Genomic DNA, 16619 nt, shown 5'->3' with positions numbered 1-16619 from the left:
ATGAACTGTTGTAAATCGAGGATTCCTCTACTTAGTGGAAGAAAGTTTGAATTCCAAGCTTGAAACCGTCTCCCCCTTTTCTCTCTCCAGATGTGACCTGCAGCCGCCCACCAAGATTTCTGCCCGGCCCCAGAAGCTCTGCAGAGCCTCCGTCCTCTGGCTGCTCCTGACCACCACCTTTGCGGTGCTGATGTGGCTGCTGTGCCAGCCCTCTTTCCTCCCCCTCTCTCAGCCCCCCTGTCTCCAGACCAACGGCTTTGCCAAATCCTTCCACCTCATGCTCAAATATGAGGGCCCCCCTCCCACGTAGAGGGTGTTGGGAAACGGGGACAGTGCAGTCAACTAAACTGGAGAGTCCTGCGGGGGACAACCTGGGCTCCTAGGAGCGGGACCAGCTTCTTCTGGACTTTCAAGAAGTTGCCTTTCCTGGGTGGGCTGTGCCTGCATCTGCTCGGAGATGGGTTCCAGATCAGGAGATCCAGAAGATAGCTACAATTTCAGGAAGAGAGACAGCTTGGGTTTAAGTCTGGTGAGGCACCTCGGAGTAGACCTCAGTGCAAAGATGGGGCTGACTTTTCATCCGTGCAGAGGCAGGACATCAACCTGTGGCCCTGAGTGCCCAGGTGGCATCTACTGACCTTTGAAGGAGCTTGTGGTGAATGAAGCTGCAGCAACATCTGCTCTGGACTGGGCAGGTTTCTCAAAGGAGATCCATTTTGACTTGGAGGGGGGGTGTAACTTCCAGCTTTGGAAGATGGGTAGTTTTGTACACGGGCTACCTGTTTGTACCTTTAGCATCCGCCACTTTCTAATAGAAAGGTCTGATTGTGTGAATGGTTGTGGCAGGTAGCAGATGTGAGCCAGGAAATGGCACCAATGTCACATTTGGCCCTCAAAAAAAGACCCCCACCTGAAAGCTCCAAGTATCTGAGAGACCCTGAAGATGCAAGGATGGAGCTTGGCAACCTTGGCAACTTTAGATGAGTGGACTTCAACTCCCAGAATTCCACAGGAACTCCCAGAATTCTGGGAACTGAACTCTCTTCATGTGGAATTGCATGCCAACTGGGAAATTCTGGAAGATGGAAGTCCAGCTATTTTTAAAGTTCATTAGCATACTGGCTGGGGAATTCTGGGAATTTTAATCCACACATCTTAAAAGTTGTCAAGCTTGAGAAAGAATTTATTAGGGAAACTGACTACTATACTTTTATTTGTCCAAAATATCTGTGGGAGCAAAGAGGGAAATCTGATTTATCCACCACCAATCCAAGGAATTCCTTCTCTGTCTTCTAATGTTCTGGTTCACGTGACTTTTTAGCAAAGTGCATGATAAAAATCTAGCCTAAAGGTTCATTTAATGCAGGGGTGGGGAACTATGGCCCCTTTCTGACCTGTGGATTTCACCTCCCAGAATTCTGGCTCAGAAATTCTGGGAGTTAAAGTCCACAGGTCAGAAAGGGGCCATAGTTCCTCACCCCTGCATTAAATGGCTCAATGCTTAAATGAACTCCCAGCTAAGGCAACATTTCAGCGAAAGCTGAAATAAATCAAGAGACGTACACCGATTAGTGGGATAGTGGTTTATTTTAAAAATATTACTGCATTAAACACTCATGGCTTTCTCTCTCCAAAGTCATATTCACAATTTGAAAATAAATTAATAAGTACTTAATCTGCCACTCCTTCACCAGCCCACCCCAGTTCTCTAGATTGGATCCCAAATGGGGAAAAAAAACCTGTCATCAGTTGCTTCCCGATATGATTGCTGCAGTGCAGATAAATTCAGAAATTGGAAAGCAATTTTGGAAGGGTGAACATGACCGGACACCTGTTGACTGTGCCTCTCTGGGCCCCAAATCTCTTGGGAGGCAGGAAGGGACCAAAGCCGGGCATGGCAAACTTAGAAGGTGCTTTGGATGAGATACAAAGAGAGAGAGAGAATCTTTTTCGTCACGCGTTACCCCCAATAGCCAGGAAGGATGAAGCGGACGGTCTTGTTATGCCACGTTAATCAACCTGGTCTCAAGGTCTTGGCCATGCAACCAGGCCACGTTGACGGCCAACACAGCTCCACCCCTGCAGTCACAATCCTGCCTGGGAACACTGAGTGCAGACGACCCGTGCGGGAACTTTTAATACGGTAGCACCTCGGCAGTTCTGGCACTAAATCTGCTTTCCGTCCCCGTCCCAAGGAAGTTTCCGGAGCTCAATTCTGCTAAATCTGGAGTCAGAGGTTACTCTGGCCCAAACACATCTGTATAATCCAGGGGTCAGGGTCTTTCTGGCTGACTTGTGCCCCTCGTCTACAAATGGAGGACGGCCAGGTGTGGGCAGCCCACAGCCCATTTCTCCCTCAGAACAGACAAGAGGCATTTTATCCGCCTCGCCCTCTCCCGCCTACCATCCTGCAGACGAAGATGGACAGAGACCCCCTTCAGTCTCCGGTCAGCGTCCAGTCTGTAACGGAGAGGCTTGAGTTGCAACTCAGCAGTTGGCGGGGCTCTCTCTTGCTCTGCATTCGCACTCGGACCCGACCCTCACATGAAGAACCTGCTGTGGTCGCTGGGAACAAACACCAGATGTTCACCGGATTGCAGGGGGAAAAAAACCTGTCCCCAAAACTGGGCCCGGAAGGGAATTCTGCTCTTCTCTGTCGTCCTCTCCAGCAGGAGGTGGGTCAGGAGTCCCTTGTCCGGCCAAAACTCCAGGATTAGAAATGCAGAAAGTAACAAAATAATTTTTTATAACCATTTACAAATATATATATATATGTATAGGTGTGTGTATTTTTGTATGTGTGTGCACGCTCATGTATATATATATATATATGGATAAAAACCATATGTATATATGTTTTTTAAAAAAACAAAACACCAGTTGGAAAAAGAAAAAAAATGGAAGAGAGGAGGAAAGGGTCTCTCCGAGGCCTCCTTTGTACAAAACCCGTCAGAAACTGAGCGCGGCCGAAGCAACTGGCCACAACGACAATTTTATTCCATCTTGGACATTTCAAACTTTGTAGTCACTATTTCCTAAGGTGGAAAGAAGGAGAAAAGAAATTAGTTTTTTGTGCTTTTCAGCCAGACGGCTCCTTCCCAAATTGCGGCTTCCCCTCCTTTAAAGAAGGCCTTAAACTTGGCTGCTTTAAAAGGGGTGGACTTCAATTCCCAGAATCCCCCAGCCAGCATGCTGGTGAGCCAGAGTCATTGACTGAGACGGAGGGGCTGCAGAAATTGAACAAATAACTAAATAAATTTGGACTTTGGGGGAAAAGATGAAAAACGGCAGGTTTACCTCATCGGAGTCCAGCAATGGAGGCAACATGCTGGAAGAGAGAGGAGAGGGAATGTGGGTTACAAATACACAAAGATGGCTGACAAGACGGTTGACAGTAAAATTCTAAAAATTCTCGGTTTATGGCATGGATTAACGGCTAGGTTGAACTCTGGAAGTACCTAATTTCATGGAAGTTTTTCTTGCCGTGATCCAAAAAAACCAAGAAAGACTCACTGAGATTCTTCTAAGCTTTTGGACTAAAATGCAGGAATTAAAATGTTTACATCATAATCCTTTCAACGGTGCAATCTTCTTCTAGAACTGTCGGGAGCCCAATGACCCAAACGCAGGGAAAATATCTCGAACCAAAAAAAGACTCACACATCAGCCATGGAAGAGGGAATGTTTTCTTCAACCCATTTCAAGTCTTCATCCTGCATCTGGAGGACAACGAGGGGAAAGAGCTTAAGCCCATGATTGGGGGTGGGGGGGGGAGGAGGAGGAAGTGAAAGAGGAAGAAGAGAAGGAGGAAGAGGAAGAGAAAGAGGAAAAGGAGAACGAGGATGAAGAGGAGGAGAAGAGGGACAAGAAGGAAGATTAAGAGAAGAAAGGAAATCTTCATCCAAGATTCTTACCACTCGGTTGCCTTTCAAAATCCCGTTGACCTCCGGCTTCCCCCCCCTCATCTTCATCCCTGGGCAAAAAAAGAGAGAATTAGCAAAATAGAGAGACCAAAGGGGGAGGAGGAGGACAAAGACACCCCCCCTTCCCAGATCCGACAGATCAGCTCAATCTAGAACCAGCGCAGGTGGGCAACATTTTCTCTTGGCGGAGACGTCTCCCACAAGGAGATCCCAAGAGATCAGCTGGAAGGCGGGGGGGGGGGGGCAGGGGGCGGCACACCCAGAGGCGTGCAAGCGCTCACTGACCATTTGAGCAAAGGCGGGCCAGGCCAGCCCGCCAGCAGGACCCGGCCTGGGCTTCAAGAACCGGAGTGAGTCGGGGTCCCGGGGCCGTGGAGTGGAAGAGACCCCCGGGCAAGGCTTACCGAAGACTTCATTGACCACCTGCTCGTCTTCCCCCTCCTCCTCCTGCTCGCTGCCCTCGTCCACCAGCGGCATGAAGGCGTACCTGTGGGGAGGGGCCGGGGCATCAGATGGGGCTGGGGGCTCCCCCGTGGGAGACCCTCCCTCTCCTCTGAAGGAGAAAGGCTTCCTCCCCTTGGGAGGAGCATGGAACACGGACGCCCAGTGGGCAAGGGACAGAGACAGCTGCCCTGGGTTCGAGTCCCGGCACCTTTGATTATTGGCGGAGGGTCTCCACAGGAACATAATCACCAGCAGAAGAATGGAAAAGAGGAATCTCCAGAAAGCATCGTCAATCCAGAGTTCTCGCCAGTCCTAAAAGAGGAAACAGGACAGGTCACTGTGTAGGAAACCCGAGAAGCTAAAGATAGTCCTCGAATTACAACCGAAATTACAAGCTCACTAAAAAGGCAATTTGTGATCCGTTTCCACACTTAACGGCCGTCGCAGCCTCCCCACGGCCACGTGATCCAAATTCAGAGGCTTGGCAACTGACTCATATTTATGACGGCTGCAGTGTCCCCAGGGTCACGTGATCCCCTTTTGCGACCTTCCGACAAGCAAAGTCAATGGGGAAGAAGCCGCATTCACTTAGCGACCGGGTTACTAACTTTATCAACCGCAGGGATTCGATTAGCAACGGTGGCGAGGAAGGTCGTAAAACATGGGGCAAAACTCCCTTAGCGACTCTCTCGCTTAGGCTCAATCGTGGTCCTACGTTGAGGACTACCTGTATAAATTTTCCTTCAGAGCCCCAAAACTTGGGAGGAACAAAATTTCAATGATGCAAGGGTCAACTTGTACTTATTATTTTTTATTTGTGGCCTTCAAACAGGGGTCTTCAACTTGGCAACTTTAAGACTTGTGGACTTCAACTCAGGGGCTGGCTGGGGAATTCTGGGAGTTGAAGTCCACAAGTCTTAAAGTTGCCAAAGTTTGAAGACCCCTGCTTTAAAAGAAGGAAGAGGGGGAGAAAGCAGCCTGCTTACTCACGGATTGGCAAGTGGCGAGATGGAAGGTCTTCGTGGTCCAGACGATGAAGATCAGGGAGGCTGCAGAGAGAGAGAAAATACGTGTTGCGGCTGACTGCAGGAGGGCGGGAAGCCAAGCGACGGGCGCGGGAAGCGTCTCCTGGAGGCAGCAGGAAGTCTTTGGAATTAAAATTTAACCAAGGGATTTAATATCCTGCTCCCGGCCTATCTGATGAATGCCGGAGGGTTTAAGACGATAGCAAGGAGCTTTAAAAAATAAATTGGAGCAGATATAAGACGGCAGGGCGCTGTGAAAACCTGGGGTTTTTCTAATTTTAAAGCTGAGAATGTCTGAAGGACGTAATCATTGTGATCTTAGCCACGTCTGCTGCTGAGGAAGCAGCACCCAGTGATTTTCATCCAACTTCATCCCTGCTTTTGCCTTAGGTCTGCCTGATTTTGGCAATGTAACCTTCCTTCCCCCCCCCCCCCGAATTTATTCATTATTTATCTTATTTGTATCCTTTTCTACTTTTACAAGTAATTCAAGGCGGTGAACATATCCAACACACATTCTTCCTTGTTTTCCTCCAAGAATTGTGTGAGCTGGGTTGGGCCGAGAGAGTCTGGGCCAAAGTGGCCCAGCTGACTTTCATGCCTAAGACAGGAACTAGAACTCATCGTCTCCTGGTGACTGGCCCAAAGCCAGCCAGCGGGCTTTTATACCTAAGGTGGAACTAGAACTCACTGTCTCCTGGTGATTACCCAGCCACCCAGCCAGTTTTCATGCCAAAGGCAGGACTAGAATTCCCAGCCTCCTGGTGATTGTCCAAAGTCACCCAGCAGGCTTTCATTCGTTTGAGGCAGGACTAGAACTCACTGTCTCCTAGTTTTTAGTTTGGCGCCTTAACTACTAGACCAAACCTGTTTTTCAAAGCAAGTCCTGCCCCCCCCAACCTGAGCAACGAGAAGGCAGTGGGTCCCCCCACCACCCCGCAAAGCAACCCCAGGCCCCGTCTCACCTATGACGGCGAAGATGAGGGTGTTGGTGAAATGGCGGTAGAGAGAGAGCTTAACCAGGTTTCTTCGCAGCTTCAGCAGCTTCATGGTCTGCACCAGGCTGATCAGGATGTGCCAGGGGTCAAGGAGAACAGCATGGCGGTGGGGTGGGGGGTAGGAAGCAGGGGAGATGCTGAGATGGAGTCTCTCTCAAGAGAAGGGAAACCTGGGCGCTTCTCCAGAGAGAACTCTGTAACTTGGTGGTTAAAAACCAAACTAGCGTGGGGCCCATCAGGGAAGCTTTGCACCCAAAACTGGAAATGGACAACCGCCACTGTTGTGACTCTGTGGCCCCCCCAAACCCTCTACAGCAGAGGTGGGGAACTATGGCCCCTGTATGACCTGTGGGCTTCAATTCCCAGAATTCCTGAGCCAGGCACCAAGGCATTCTGGGAATTGAAGTCTTTGTGGCAGCCTCTCAAATATTGGAACGCTGCTATCATGTCCCCCATAGTCCTCCTCCTTTTCTCTAGACTAGCCAAACCCAAATCCTGCAGCCATTCTTCGTATGTTTTAGTCTCCAGACCTTTAATCATCTTAGCTGCTCTTCTGTGTGCTTTTTCCAAAGCCTCAACATCTTTTTTGTAATGGGACCAAAACTGGATGCCGTAGTCCAGGTGTGGCCTTACTAAGGCGCTACAAAGCGGCACTAACGCTTCATGTGATTTTGATTCTGTGCCTGTTTATGCAACTAAGGATTGTATTAGCTTTTCCGGCTGCCGCAGCACAAGACTAGCTCACGTTTAAGGGATCTCCAAGCTCCATATCAAGGAGTCAAGAGAACTCAACGAAGCCCTCCGACCCCCAATCGGAAACCACCTCAAGATGAGCAGAGCTTATTGCCTGGGCACCCACTTCTCTTTCGAAAGCCCACAAGTTGACCGTTTGGGGAGGAGGAGGAGGAAGCAGGGCTGGGACCCAGAGCCCCCCCACATGACACCCCCCCCGGCAGGCCGGGACCAGAGAGGATATCCACCAGCAGAGAGCACAGTCAAGCAGAGCAAGGGGGATGGCTGCTAGCAGCACCAAATCATCCTGAGCCTGGGATAAAACGAGAGAAAGGAGAGAAGGAGAAAAAAAAACATGATGGAGAGGAGAGAAAGCAACAGGGGACACAGGGTGGGGGATAACCGGTCCGCAAAGGTCAGTGGGTTACAGGGAAAGGATCAGAAGACTGAGGAAAGAAAGAGTTGGCGGCTTTCAAACCCACTTGTGAGATTTGAGCCCGCTTACAGTTAGTCCTCAACTTATAACCATGATGGTTGTAAAGCAGGTCATTCACAGGACTGACCCAATGTTACAACTTTTATGATGGCCATAAAGTGAACACAATGGGCCGGTTTGGCCAAAAATCAGAAGCAAATGCTGGCTGAAAGCAAAACTCTTGTAAAATGGGAGTCACCTGACCACGTGAGATGCTGCAAATGGACGTAAAGTGAGGCCAGTTGCAGAGCACCCAACAGAAGGTCACATGGCTGTGCAACCCCACCCCACCCCCCTGCTGTTGAAAATTCAGAACTGAGTTGTTAAGTAGCCTTGGGGAGCCCGGTTGTAACTTTCAACCGTCACTAAGCGATTGGTCGCTAAGTTGAGGATTCCCTGTACACTGTGCACATTTGGGGAAAGACCCAGGTTTTAACCACGCAGGGGAGGAATTTGGAAAGCCCCAAATTCATGATCTTCCACTGTCTAAAATGGGGAGGGGGGTTCCCTTCTTAGTGTGGGGAAAATGAGTGGCTGTGCGAATTGGAAATAGGTCGGTCAGTCAGTAAGTGGATAAGTTAATAAGTTAACTCATCTAGGACCAGGGGTCTCTTCTGGGTGTATTTTTACTGACCGAGAAGCCACTTAATTTTGTCTGTCTCTGTGTGTGTGTGTGTGTGTGTGTGTGTGTGTGTGTGTGTGTGTGTCTGTGTCTAATTCTATTGGCAAAGCCAGATTCCTCTCCTTCCCCCCCCCTAACCTCGCTGGACACCCTGAAAATAAGAGAGAGGAGCAGGGTGGCCATTTTGGGCAAAGGATATCCACCAGACGATACAGGAGTCCACAAAAGCAAGAAATATCTCACAGGAAAGGGTGACTATGTTAGCTTGTTCCTGGGGTGAGGGAACAATCAGAGACTGAGAGAGAGCAGACCCTGGCCCACCCAGCTGTAAGGCTCCCTCCCAGCCCCCCCGGCCCACCCCCACTTGCCCCCAAGCCCTTACCCTTACAGATTTCACCCGCAGCACGCCTTCGATGATGGAGAAGACCAGGTACATCAGTCCGACGCCAACCACGCGGTTCAGGAGGGCGCCCAGGCGCGGCCTGCGAGAGAGAAGCCGAGGGCATCACGATGGGGGTCAAGATTTTGGATCGTGGGGGGGGGAGGATTACTGTAATTAGGTCTTAAGCCGAGGACCAGGAGACTGTAAATTCTTGTTCTGCCTCAGGCATGAAAGCCTGCTGGGTGACTTTGGGTCAATCACTAGGAGACTGGGAGTTCTAGTCCTGCCTTAGGCAAGAAAGCCGGCTGGGTGACTAGGAGAGGGTGAGCTGTAGTCCTCCCTCAGGCAGGAAAGCCAACTGGGCAACTCTGGGCTAATTCACCAGGTGATGGTGAATTATAGACCTGCCTTAGGCATGAAAGCCAGCTGGGCGACTTTGGGCCAGTCACTCTCTCAGCCCAACCCACCTCACTGGGTTGTTGTGGGGAAAAGAGGAGGAGGGAGGAGTATTAAGTATGTCCACTGCTTGATATGTTTATAAAAACAAGGCAGGATGTAAACAAGGAAACAAATCCGGCCATTAAGCTGAACTCCGGCTGTTTATGACCAAGACAAACATAACCAGGGGTTCTTGACCCTGGTTCATGCCATTAAACAAAAGTGACAATAAACACAGGTTTCAAGGTCTCTGGGAAGATGACAAGTTTTAGAAGCTGCTTTTATTCTGCACGACTCAAAGCGAGAGAGATCGCATTCCTCTTTCTCTTCCCCCCCTCAAACCACAAGCCTGCGAGGTGGGCCGGGCTGCAAATCCCCCCGCTGACTGCCGTGCCCTCCGTCCGTGCCCCGGGCATCCCGCCCTCGTGCCCTCCGTCCTTCTCACTTGACAATGCCGTATCCCAGGCTGGCGATGATGACGAGGACCCGGGCCAGCATCCGCTTCACCGCACACAGAACCTCCCCGAAAATCACGGCCCCTTGAACTGGAGGAAGGAGCAGAGCAGAGAGGGGAAGAAGGCTGACCAGCCTGGAAGGGAGCAAACGGGGCCCAACCTTGGCACAGGACAGAATCGAATGACAGAGTAGGAAGGGACCTTGTAGGTCATCTAGTCCAACCCTCCGCCCAAGCAGGAGACCCGGCACCATTTCTCAGAGATGGAAGCCGACCCCCTGCTTACTCAAACGGCTGCCCCATGGAGGAAAAGGACCGAAACACCCATCCTCCCCATGGAGGAAAAGGACCCAAACACCCATCCTCCCCAATCAACAACCATGCCCATCCTACTCTGAAATGGCGAGGCAGACTGGACAGCCGGCCAACACTGTGCAAAGGGGGGACGTTTTTCAATTAGCCCATACATTTTTAAAAAAACTTATTTATACTTTGGTTTATTGAATATTTAACATTTTAATATTTTGTACCTGTTTTTATGAGCCTTGCAAGCTGCCCAGAGTTGCTTGTCAGTAAGATGGGCAGCCGATAAATGCAATACAGGCAGTCCTCAACTTACAAGAGCTTATTTGCAACAGCACTGAAAAAAGTGACTTATGACCGCTTTTCACACTTAAGACCATTGTGGCATCTCCATGTGATCAAAATTTGGACGTTTGGCAACTGACTCCTTTTTAGGACGGCCACAGCGTCCTGGGGGCCGGTGATCCCCTTTTGCGACCTTCTGACCAGCAAAGTCAACGGGGAAGCCAGATTCACTCAACGACCGTGTGACTAACTTAATAACTGCAGTGATTCACTTAACAAATAGAAAGCAAGGTTGTAAAATGGAGTAAAATGAACTTAACAGCTATCTCACTTAGCAATAGAAATTTTGGGCTCAATGGTGGTCGTAAGTTGAGGACCGTCTGTAAATAGATAAAGAAATAGACAACCTTGGTCTCTCCTACCCGAGGCTTTCTAAATCCATTGGAGTACAATGCCCATCCCCCCCTTATAGTGAGGCGGGTAGGTGCTGGGAGTTGTAGTCCAGTCCGCCCAGAGGGCCCTGCGCTGAGCAAGCAGGAAGAGCCATCGGTTTGACCCCACCCTGCAGACCGGGGGTCTCTGCCCACCTGATTGTCCCTCGCTTTGGATGCTCTGGAACTCGGCGTAGAAGACGGCTTTCTCCAACATGCCCAGCAGGATGACGCCGCCGATCCAGAACTGGATGCGCAGGATGTCTCGCCAGTAGCAGGCCAGCAGGCTCAGCCACAAGACGCCGTAGAGCACGTAGACGATGCACATCACCATGTAGAACTGGGGGGAAGAGGAACCCCACCATGGATGAAGGGAGCAAAGGTTGCGGGGTGAAGGGACAGAAGGGGCCCACCCTTACTCCCTAAACTATGGGCCAAACTTGCCTCTAGAACAGGGCTCTCCCAATCTTGGCAATTTTAAGACCCGTGGACTTCAACTCCCAGAATTCCCTAGCTAGCATGGTATTGAACTTTTTAAGACCTGTGGATTTCAACTCCCAGAATTCCTCAGCCCTCATGCTAGCCGACTAGATGATGTCTGGATTTAAAACTGGCTGGAGAATTCTGGGAGTTGAAGTCCACACATCTTCCAAGTTGCTGAGACTGGGAAAAACCGCCACAGCAAAACCACAGGCAAGAAAATACAACGTAATACAGGTAGTCTTGCTCATTGTACTTGTTAAGTCGTTAAGGGTTGTAAAATGAGTTAGTCACGTGAGTAATCCACTTTTATGACTTTTTTTTTTGGCAGCGGTTGTCAAGTGAGGCCTTCGTTTGCTGCAGGTTTAGGCCCTAAGTCCCCTTTGTCAGGTAGGCCGTAACTGAATGGTCGTTAAGCAAGGGGTAAGTCAAGGACTCCCTGTAGTAGGAATACTTGCATGACGGAGAGAATATTCTTTGTAGAGATATTGTCAAATATAGCCCAGTAACTTATGGTAGACTGTGGCTGCCAAAGCCACAGGAATCAGAGGATCCCTGCTGCCCCATTCCATGGGCCAGGGTCCCTTCTGCTGTGGGTCACCACGGAAGAGGCCATCAATGGCTCTCACCTCTACTAACTGGCTGAGCCCCTCAGTACCTAATCAAAACAGTGGCCACTGAGTGTCCAAAAGTAGGGAAAATTTGGAGAAAGGAGTTAGAGAAACCGAGGCCCGGTGGGAGAAACAAGCCGTGATGGCCTGTGCTCATCCATCTCCCGAGCCATAAAACGGGGTCTTCAACTTACCACCTTGAGGGGCCATTCCGAGGCAGAGATGTATACGTACTCAGGATGTTTCATCTGAACGTCAACTGCAAGGCAGAACGGGAAAAAGACATAGGTGAAAAAGTTCACAGAAGACTAGCAACTTCTGGAGAAGAAGCAGGAGGTAAGACGCCCCTGATGGAACTCCAATTCAACCTTCCTGGACTGCCAGGCAGCTCTTCAAAACAGAGCAGTTGTATCCCACCCCAGCACAGCCTCTGAAAGTTACCACTCCTTTCCCAGGACAAGGGCGATTCAAGAAAGGCTTGGATCCATCCTTGTCCAGTGGCCTCCTCAAAGTCTTGGGCAGGAGACCCCATGACCAAAAGAGATTGGGTGGGAGGGACAGAACTGTTGGAAAAGAAGCACCCTCGCCCCCAGTCACCCCAGCTGAAGTCTCCTTCGAAGAGGATATAATAGTCTTCTCTGCGTGTGAAGACAACTTAAATCAGAAGATATTTTTTGCTTGGTCCATCACTCACTCGAGAGTTCCCAGTTGGGCGATGGGCTCGTGATGCTGAGGATGAAGACGTACGGGCCATCTTTCCAAGTCTCAGCAATTGTGACGGGCTGGAGCAGAGACAAAAAATACATATTTCAGGTAAATCGAGAAGCTGCTTGCAACACAGGATGGATCACCTTCTTCCATATCACCCTTAACACCCAGGCCTACGGAGAAGCAGCAGAGACAGCAGTTGGTCGGTTTCTCAGCAGGAAATGGGATCCATAGAGTGGTCTATACCACCTTCCTCCATTTTATTTATTTTATTTTTATTTTTTTATTTTAATTCCATTTATATCCCGCCCTTCTCTGAAGACTCAGGGCAGCTTACAAACTTAGCAGTAGCCTTCATTCTATGTATATGCCTGCTTATTAGGGCTTTCACACACACACCCCAAGCGGCATTATTACAAAGTCAGCTTAATTGCCCCCAACAATCTGGGTCCTCATTTTACCTACCTGGGAAGGATGGAAGGCTGAGTCAACCTTGAGCCTGGTGGGACTCGAACCTGCACTAATTGCAGGCAGCTGGTATTACTTAAGGAGGCATTAGCCCACTCAATGGTCCTTTTCTAGATGTTATGAAGGCTATGGAGGCTATGGAGCACCAACCTCCAACACTAGTCAGCCTCAGCATCTCTCCACCTCTGAAGACGACCTCTGCTCCAAAGCCTCGAACGGCGCTCTAGAGACAGGCTGGATCTGCAGCTTCCATGAGGCTCTTTGGCCAAGGAATCTCAGCCGGTGGTGCATCAGGAGACACACCTTCTCCACCACAGCCCGTCCTCCAGAACCTCTCCCTTCAGAGATCAGGAAGTGCCCAACTCTGCTGCCCTCTCAGAAGTCCTTGAAGACCTGGCTATACGCCTGGGCCTGGGGTCTTGAGTGTGTGTGTGTGTGTGTGTGTGTGTGTGTGTGTGAGAGAGAGAGAGAGAGAGAGAGGGTCCCGTTTCCTAGTTATGTTGACAGTAACCAATTATAATATCTCTTGGCTGCTAAATTTATTTATTTGTAAAATTTACTGGCTGCCTAATTTACCTCAAGGTAACTCTGGGCGGCTTAAAAATCATTAAAAGATAAAAACCAGGTAAATTAAAAACTTAAATAAGTTCATTCTTGGCTGCGGATTGGATTGCATCTCTCCTTTTTTGGCATTGTCTGAATTGTTTTTATGACTGCTTGCCACTCAGAGTCACTGGCTGGAGATGGGCAGCCATACAAGATGGACAGAGGGAGGGAGGGATTAATTCTGGAAGTGGCCATCAAGGCACATCTGGGAGGCCTCCAATTGGGAAAGGTGGAGCAGAGGCTAAAGAACTAACCCTCTGCGTCCCTGGGGGACAGCTTCGAAGGTCTTTGGCTGGACAGATTTCCCGCAGTCGTAAAAGGGGACATTTCTCGAGAAGGACTTCAAATAAGGTCCTAACCAAAAAGGAAGCTTGGTGCCCCACTTCAGCCGGGCCCACGGAGGAGCTCTCTGACTGCCCCCCCCACACACACACACTGCAAGGCCCCGGGGGAATGGAGACCACCCACCTCTAACTTTATCTTGGTCCCGTTGACTTTCTTCTTGGGGTCTTCTGTCGGTTTCCCATCGGCCGAGAGAGACAGCTTTGCGTCCTTGGTCTCGATGGGTTTCTGGGCCTCTGGATTTGCGGGGCCGGACCCCTTCTCCTTCTCGTCTTCCTTCTCTTCTGCTGCTTTGGAAGCCTCTCTCTTTTGCACAGCAGGCTGCAGAGAAAAGAGGGGAGCGGAGCAGAAGTCAGGAGAGCGAAGAAGGGGGGGACCCCCACGTCCCATCTATTGCAGAGCCCCTAAAGCGAAGATGTACGACCTTTTTTTGCTGGTGGTCCTCAACTTACAACAGTTCATTTAGTGACCGTTCAAGTTATAACAGCACTGAAAGCGAACTTGTGCCCCTCCCCATCAATTTCGTCTCCACCATTGCCAGAACCCCAAAGTGTCCCTATCGGGGTTACCTTTTTAACTGGCAGGTGCTTCAACTTTTTCGCATGCGGGAGTTCCTGGACACTCAACTGAAAGAGAAAGGAGAAAAGACAGTCTTATGACTTGGGACCCTCCAACTAATGCTCCCCCTCAACCTGGACTACGTTACGAGCTCCCCACTCTGGGGTCCTGGGTGCTCTCTGAGTTTGGCGGTTTCCTTGCAGACATTTCACGACCCAACTAGGTAACTTCATCAGTGGCGGAAGGGAGGGGGGTTTGCTCCCTGCTTATACTCAGTGGTTTGCCCTGCCCGTGTTAGTGGATGTGTTCCCCCCCTTGATTAGGGTGCTTTTCTGCCACCCCTGGAGAGTCGTGCAGGCTGGATCTGCACCTTGTGAAACTGGCCGCATTTAACCAAGGTGAAGTTCCAGATGTACTGGCCATCTCCAGCGACACTGGCTTCAATGTCAGGATACCTCAAGTAGGTCAAAGCTTCATTTTCCTGAAAGAAGGAAGAAAGAAAAAAAAGGGTGGAAATTACTAAGAGCTAAGAGCCCACCCACTCAAAAACCTCAACCCATCCACCATCTCTGAAGTGGGCCCAGATAGCCAGCCCTGCGGAGGGGGCTTCCTTCCTGCCGAGCCCCTGGGGTGGGGGGATTTCCAGCCCTCCCCACCCCATTCCTCCCGAAATCCACCCCGAGAAGATCAGCGTCTCACATTTATATAAATTTCATGGTGGCAGCGGGAACTGCGGAGGTACCAGGTCACGTTCAGGAACCCTTCCCAATCCTTGCAGACTTCTTGGGGAACTGTCAATATAAATTTATATATATATATATATATATATGAATCCTGCAACCCCCAGCTAGTCCCAATTTCAAATTAATTATCCTGCTTGCAGGAGGCTCGGCACTTACATTTGAGGATAATCCAAGTCCCTTTAAACATCGTCTTGGAGAAGAAAAACAGCTTCTCTCCCTGGCTCTGCAAGACAAGAACACCAAAAAGGGTTGGTCACCCCACAAAAGGGCTTGAGTTGCAGCTGATAACCAACGCCTATTATTTTATCCACTCAACTTTTATTTTAACCTGCTGCAATTGAGAGATTCCTGGCAGGTTACAATCTGAACAATAAAAATGTCCTGTTGCAGAGGCGTGTTACAAAGGTCATCAGACCAAGAGTTCTTATACCGGATTCGTGCATCCTGCTAAGCTATCATGGTTAACAGCGAGTGGGGGATTTGAATGTTGGTGGCTGGAAAAAGCAGCGAGGGACTTTCACTAGCCACAGACGGTGCTTTTCCTGCTCAAGATTGCAAGTTATTTCTCACCAACCAAGAGAAAGTAGGGGAAATGGTTCCCACACTGGTTTGACCACACTAAGGTAAGAAGAGCAAATAAATGCAAATAACTTTTCCCAATGGCAACAGATGAGTGCAGAGTTGGAAGGGACCTTTGGAGGTCTTCTAGTCCAACCCCCTGTTTGAGCAGGAGGCCCAGTTGTTAAGTTATTGCCATTTGCAACCTTCCCCTCCGGTTTCCGACAAGCAAGGTCAATAGGGGACGTCAGATTTGCTTAATGATCGTATGATTCATTTAAAGACAGTATTGATTTGCTTAACAACCGTGGCAAAAAAGCTTATAAAATTATGCGGAACTCCCTTGCGCACCACCTTGTTTAGCAAGTGAAACACTATTGTGGTCGTAAGTGGAGGACCACCTGTGTGCCCAGCCCCATTGATTAAAAAAAGTTGTCTGTCTTCCCTGTGAAAGCACTTGCTATGGGAGGCTGCTGGGGTCTTTGGCGGGGGAGGGGCAACCATCCAACAGTGGCCGAGAGAGGGACCCCAGCCCCACTGGGGCCAGAGAGAGGACGCAGACTCTCCTAGGGCAGCTCCTCGGAAGGCCGGCCAGGGGTCCTCCAGGCTGTCCACCCCCACCAGGCGGCCCCTTTAAAGGCAGGGGGCACCCCGAGGCCATCTAGCCTAGCTGGGGTGGACCGGGTGGGAGGGAAGCGAGCCGGGCCCTCCTCGAGCCGCCGGCCACACCACCCCGCCCATTCTCCCGAGCCAGGCGCCGTGCAGGATGAGGGGGGGCGGCGGCTGCGGGGGTCTCCCGGGGATCTCCCCGACGCCCCCTCCCCTCCCGGTGACGCCACAGGTCGCGCCAGGCCCCGCCCCCGCGCTCACCCCGCCGATCGTCCGGCTCCAGCGGCCCGGCTCCGACGCAGCCCCGCCGGCCGGCTCCGGACCCAGCGCCGCCCCGGCCAGCAGCAGCAGCAGCGGCAGCCGCCACCTCCGCGCGCCGCAGCCCGCCGCCATCCTCTTCCGGCCCGCGCGTCACGTGGCCCGG

General features: G+C 50.6%; 2 protein-coding genes across 7 annotated transcripts in view; one reads left to right on the top strand and one right to left on the bottom strand.

Annotated features, from left to right (window-relative positions):
- Positions 1-1675, top strand: part of SYNE4 (spectrin repeat containing nuclear envelope family member 4) — a 14354-nt gene extending 12679 nt beyond the window's left edge. For all 3 annotated transcript variants that reach the window (XM_081334227.1, XM_081334228.1, XM_081334229.1), the window contains exon 13: positions 91-1675. In XM_081334227.1, the coding sequence (XP_081190353.1) occupies positions 91-310 (220 nt within the window). In that variant the 3' untranslated portion in view covers positions 311-1675. The remainder of the gene's footprint in view (positions 1-90) is intronic.
- On the bottom strand, positions 1569-16619 carry LOC308671786 (transmembrane protein 87A-like). Of its 4 annotated transcripts, XM_081334226.1 has the most exons (20): positions 16457-16619; positions 15185-15251; positions 14985-15076; positions 14656-14766; positions 14297-14353; positions 13854-14048; positions 12298-12385; positions 11798-11862; positions 10669-10852; positions 9485-9584; positions 8602-8701; positions 8419-8490; positions 6358-6466; positions 5358-5416; positions 4576-4679; positions 4328-4410; positions 3915-3973; positions 3661-3719; positions 3298-3328; positions 1569-3035 (listed from the first exon to the last, which is right to left on the bottom strand). In XM_081334226.1, exons 1-20 carry the CDS (start codon positions 16586-16588, stop codon positions 2994-2996), a joined length of 1809 nt encoding a protein of 602 aa, XP_081190352.1. In that variant the 5' UTR covers positions 16589-16619; the 3' UTR covers positions 1569-2993. The 4 variants fall into 4 exon arrangements, with proteins under 4 accessions (XP_081190352.1, XP_081190349.1, XP_081190350.1 ...); XM_081334223.1 differs by having other exon boundaries at positions 1569-3328; XM_081334224.1 differs by lacking the exon at positions 8419-8490 and adding an exon at positions 7367-7435 and having other exon boundaries at positions 1569-3328.

This window comes from Vipera berus (genome assembly GCF_964194415.1).
Source record: "Vipera berus genome assembly, chromosome: 9".
Classification (NCBI taxonomy): Eukaryota; Metazoa; Chordata; class Lepidosauria; order Squamata; family Viperidae; genus Vipera; species Vipera berus.
This window is presented reverse-complemented; position numbering and strand designations above follow the sequence as displayed.

Coding starts and splice junctions, on each gene's coding strand:
- LOC308671786 (XM_081334223.1), bottom strand. CDS start 16,588: ATGGCGGCGGGCTGCGGCGCGCGGAGGTGGCGGCTGCCGCTGCTGCTG. Junction 5,417..6,357: donor CCTCATCTTCGCCGTCATAG/GTGAGACGGGGC, acceptor CTCTCTCTGCAG/CCTCCCTGATCTTCATCGTC. Junction 4,411..4,575: donor CCCTCCGCCAATAATCAAAG/GTGCCGGGACTC, acceptor CCCTCCCCACAG/GTACGCCTTCATGCCGCTGG.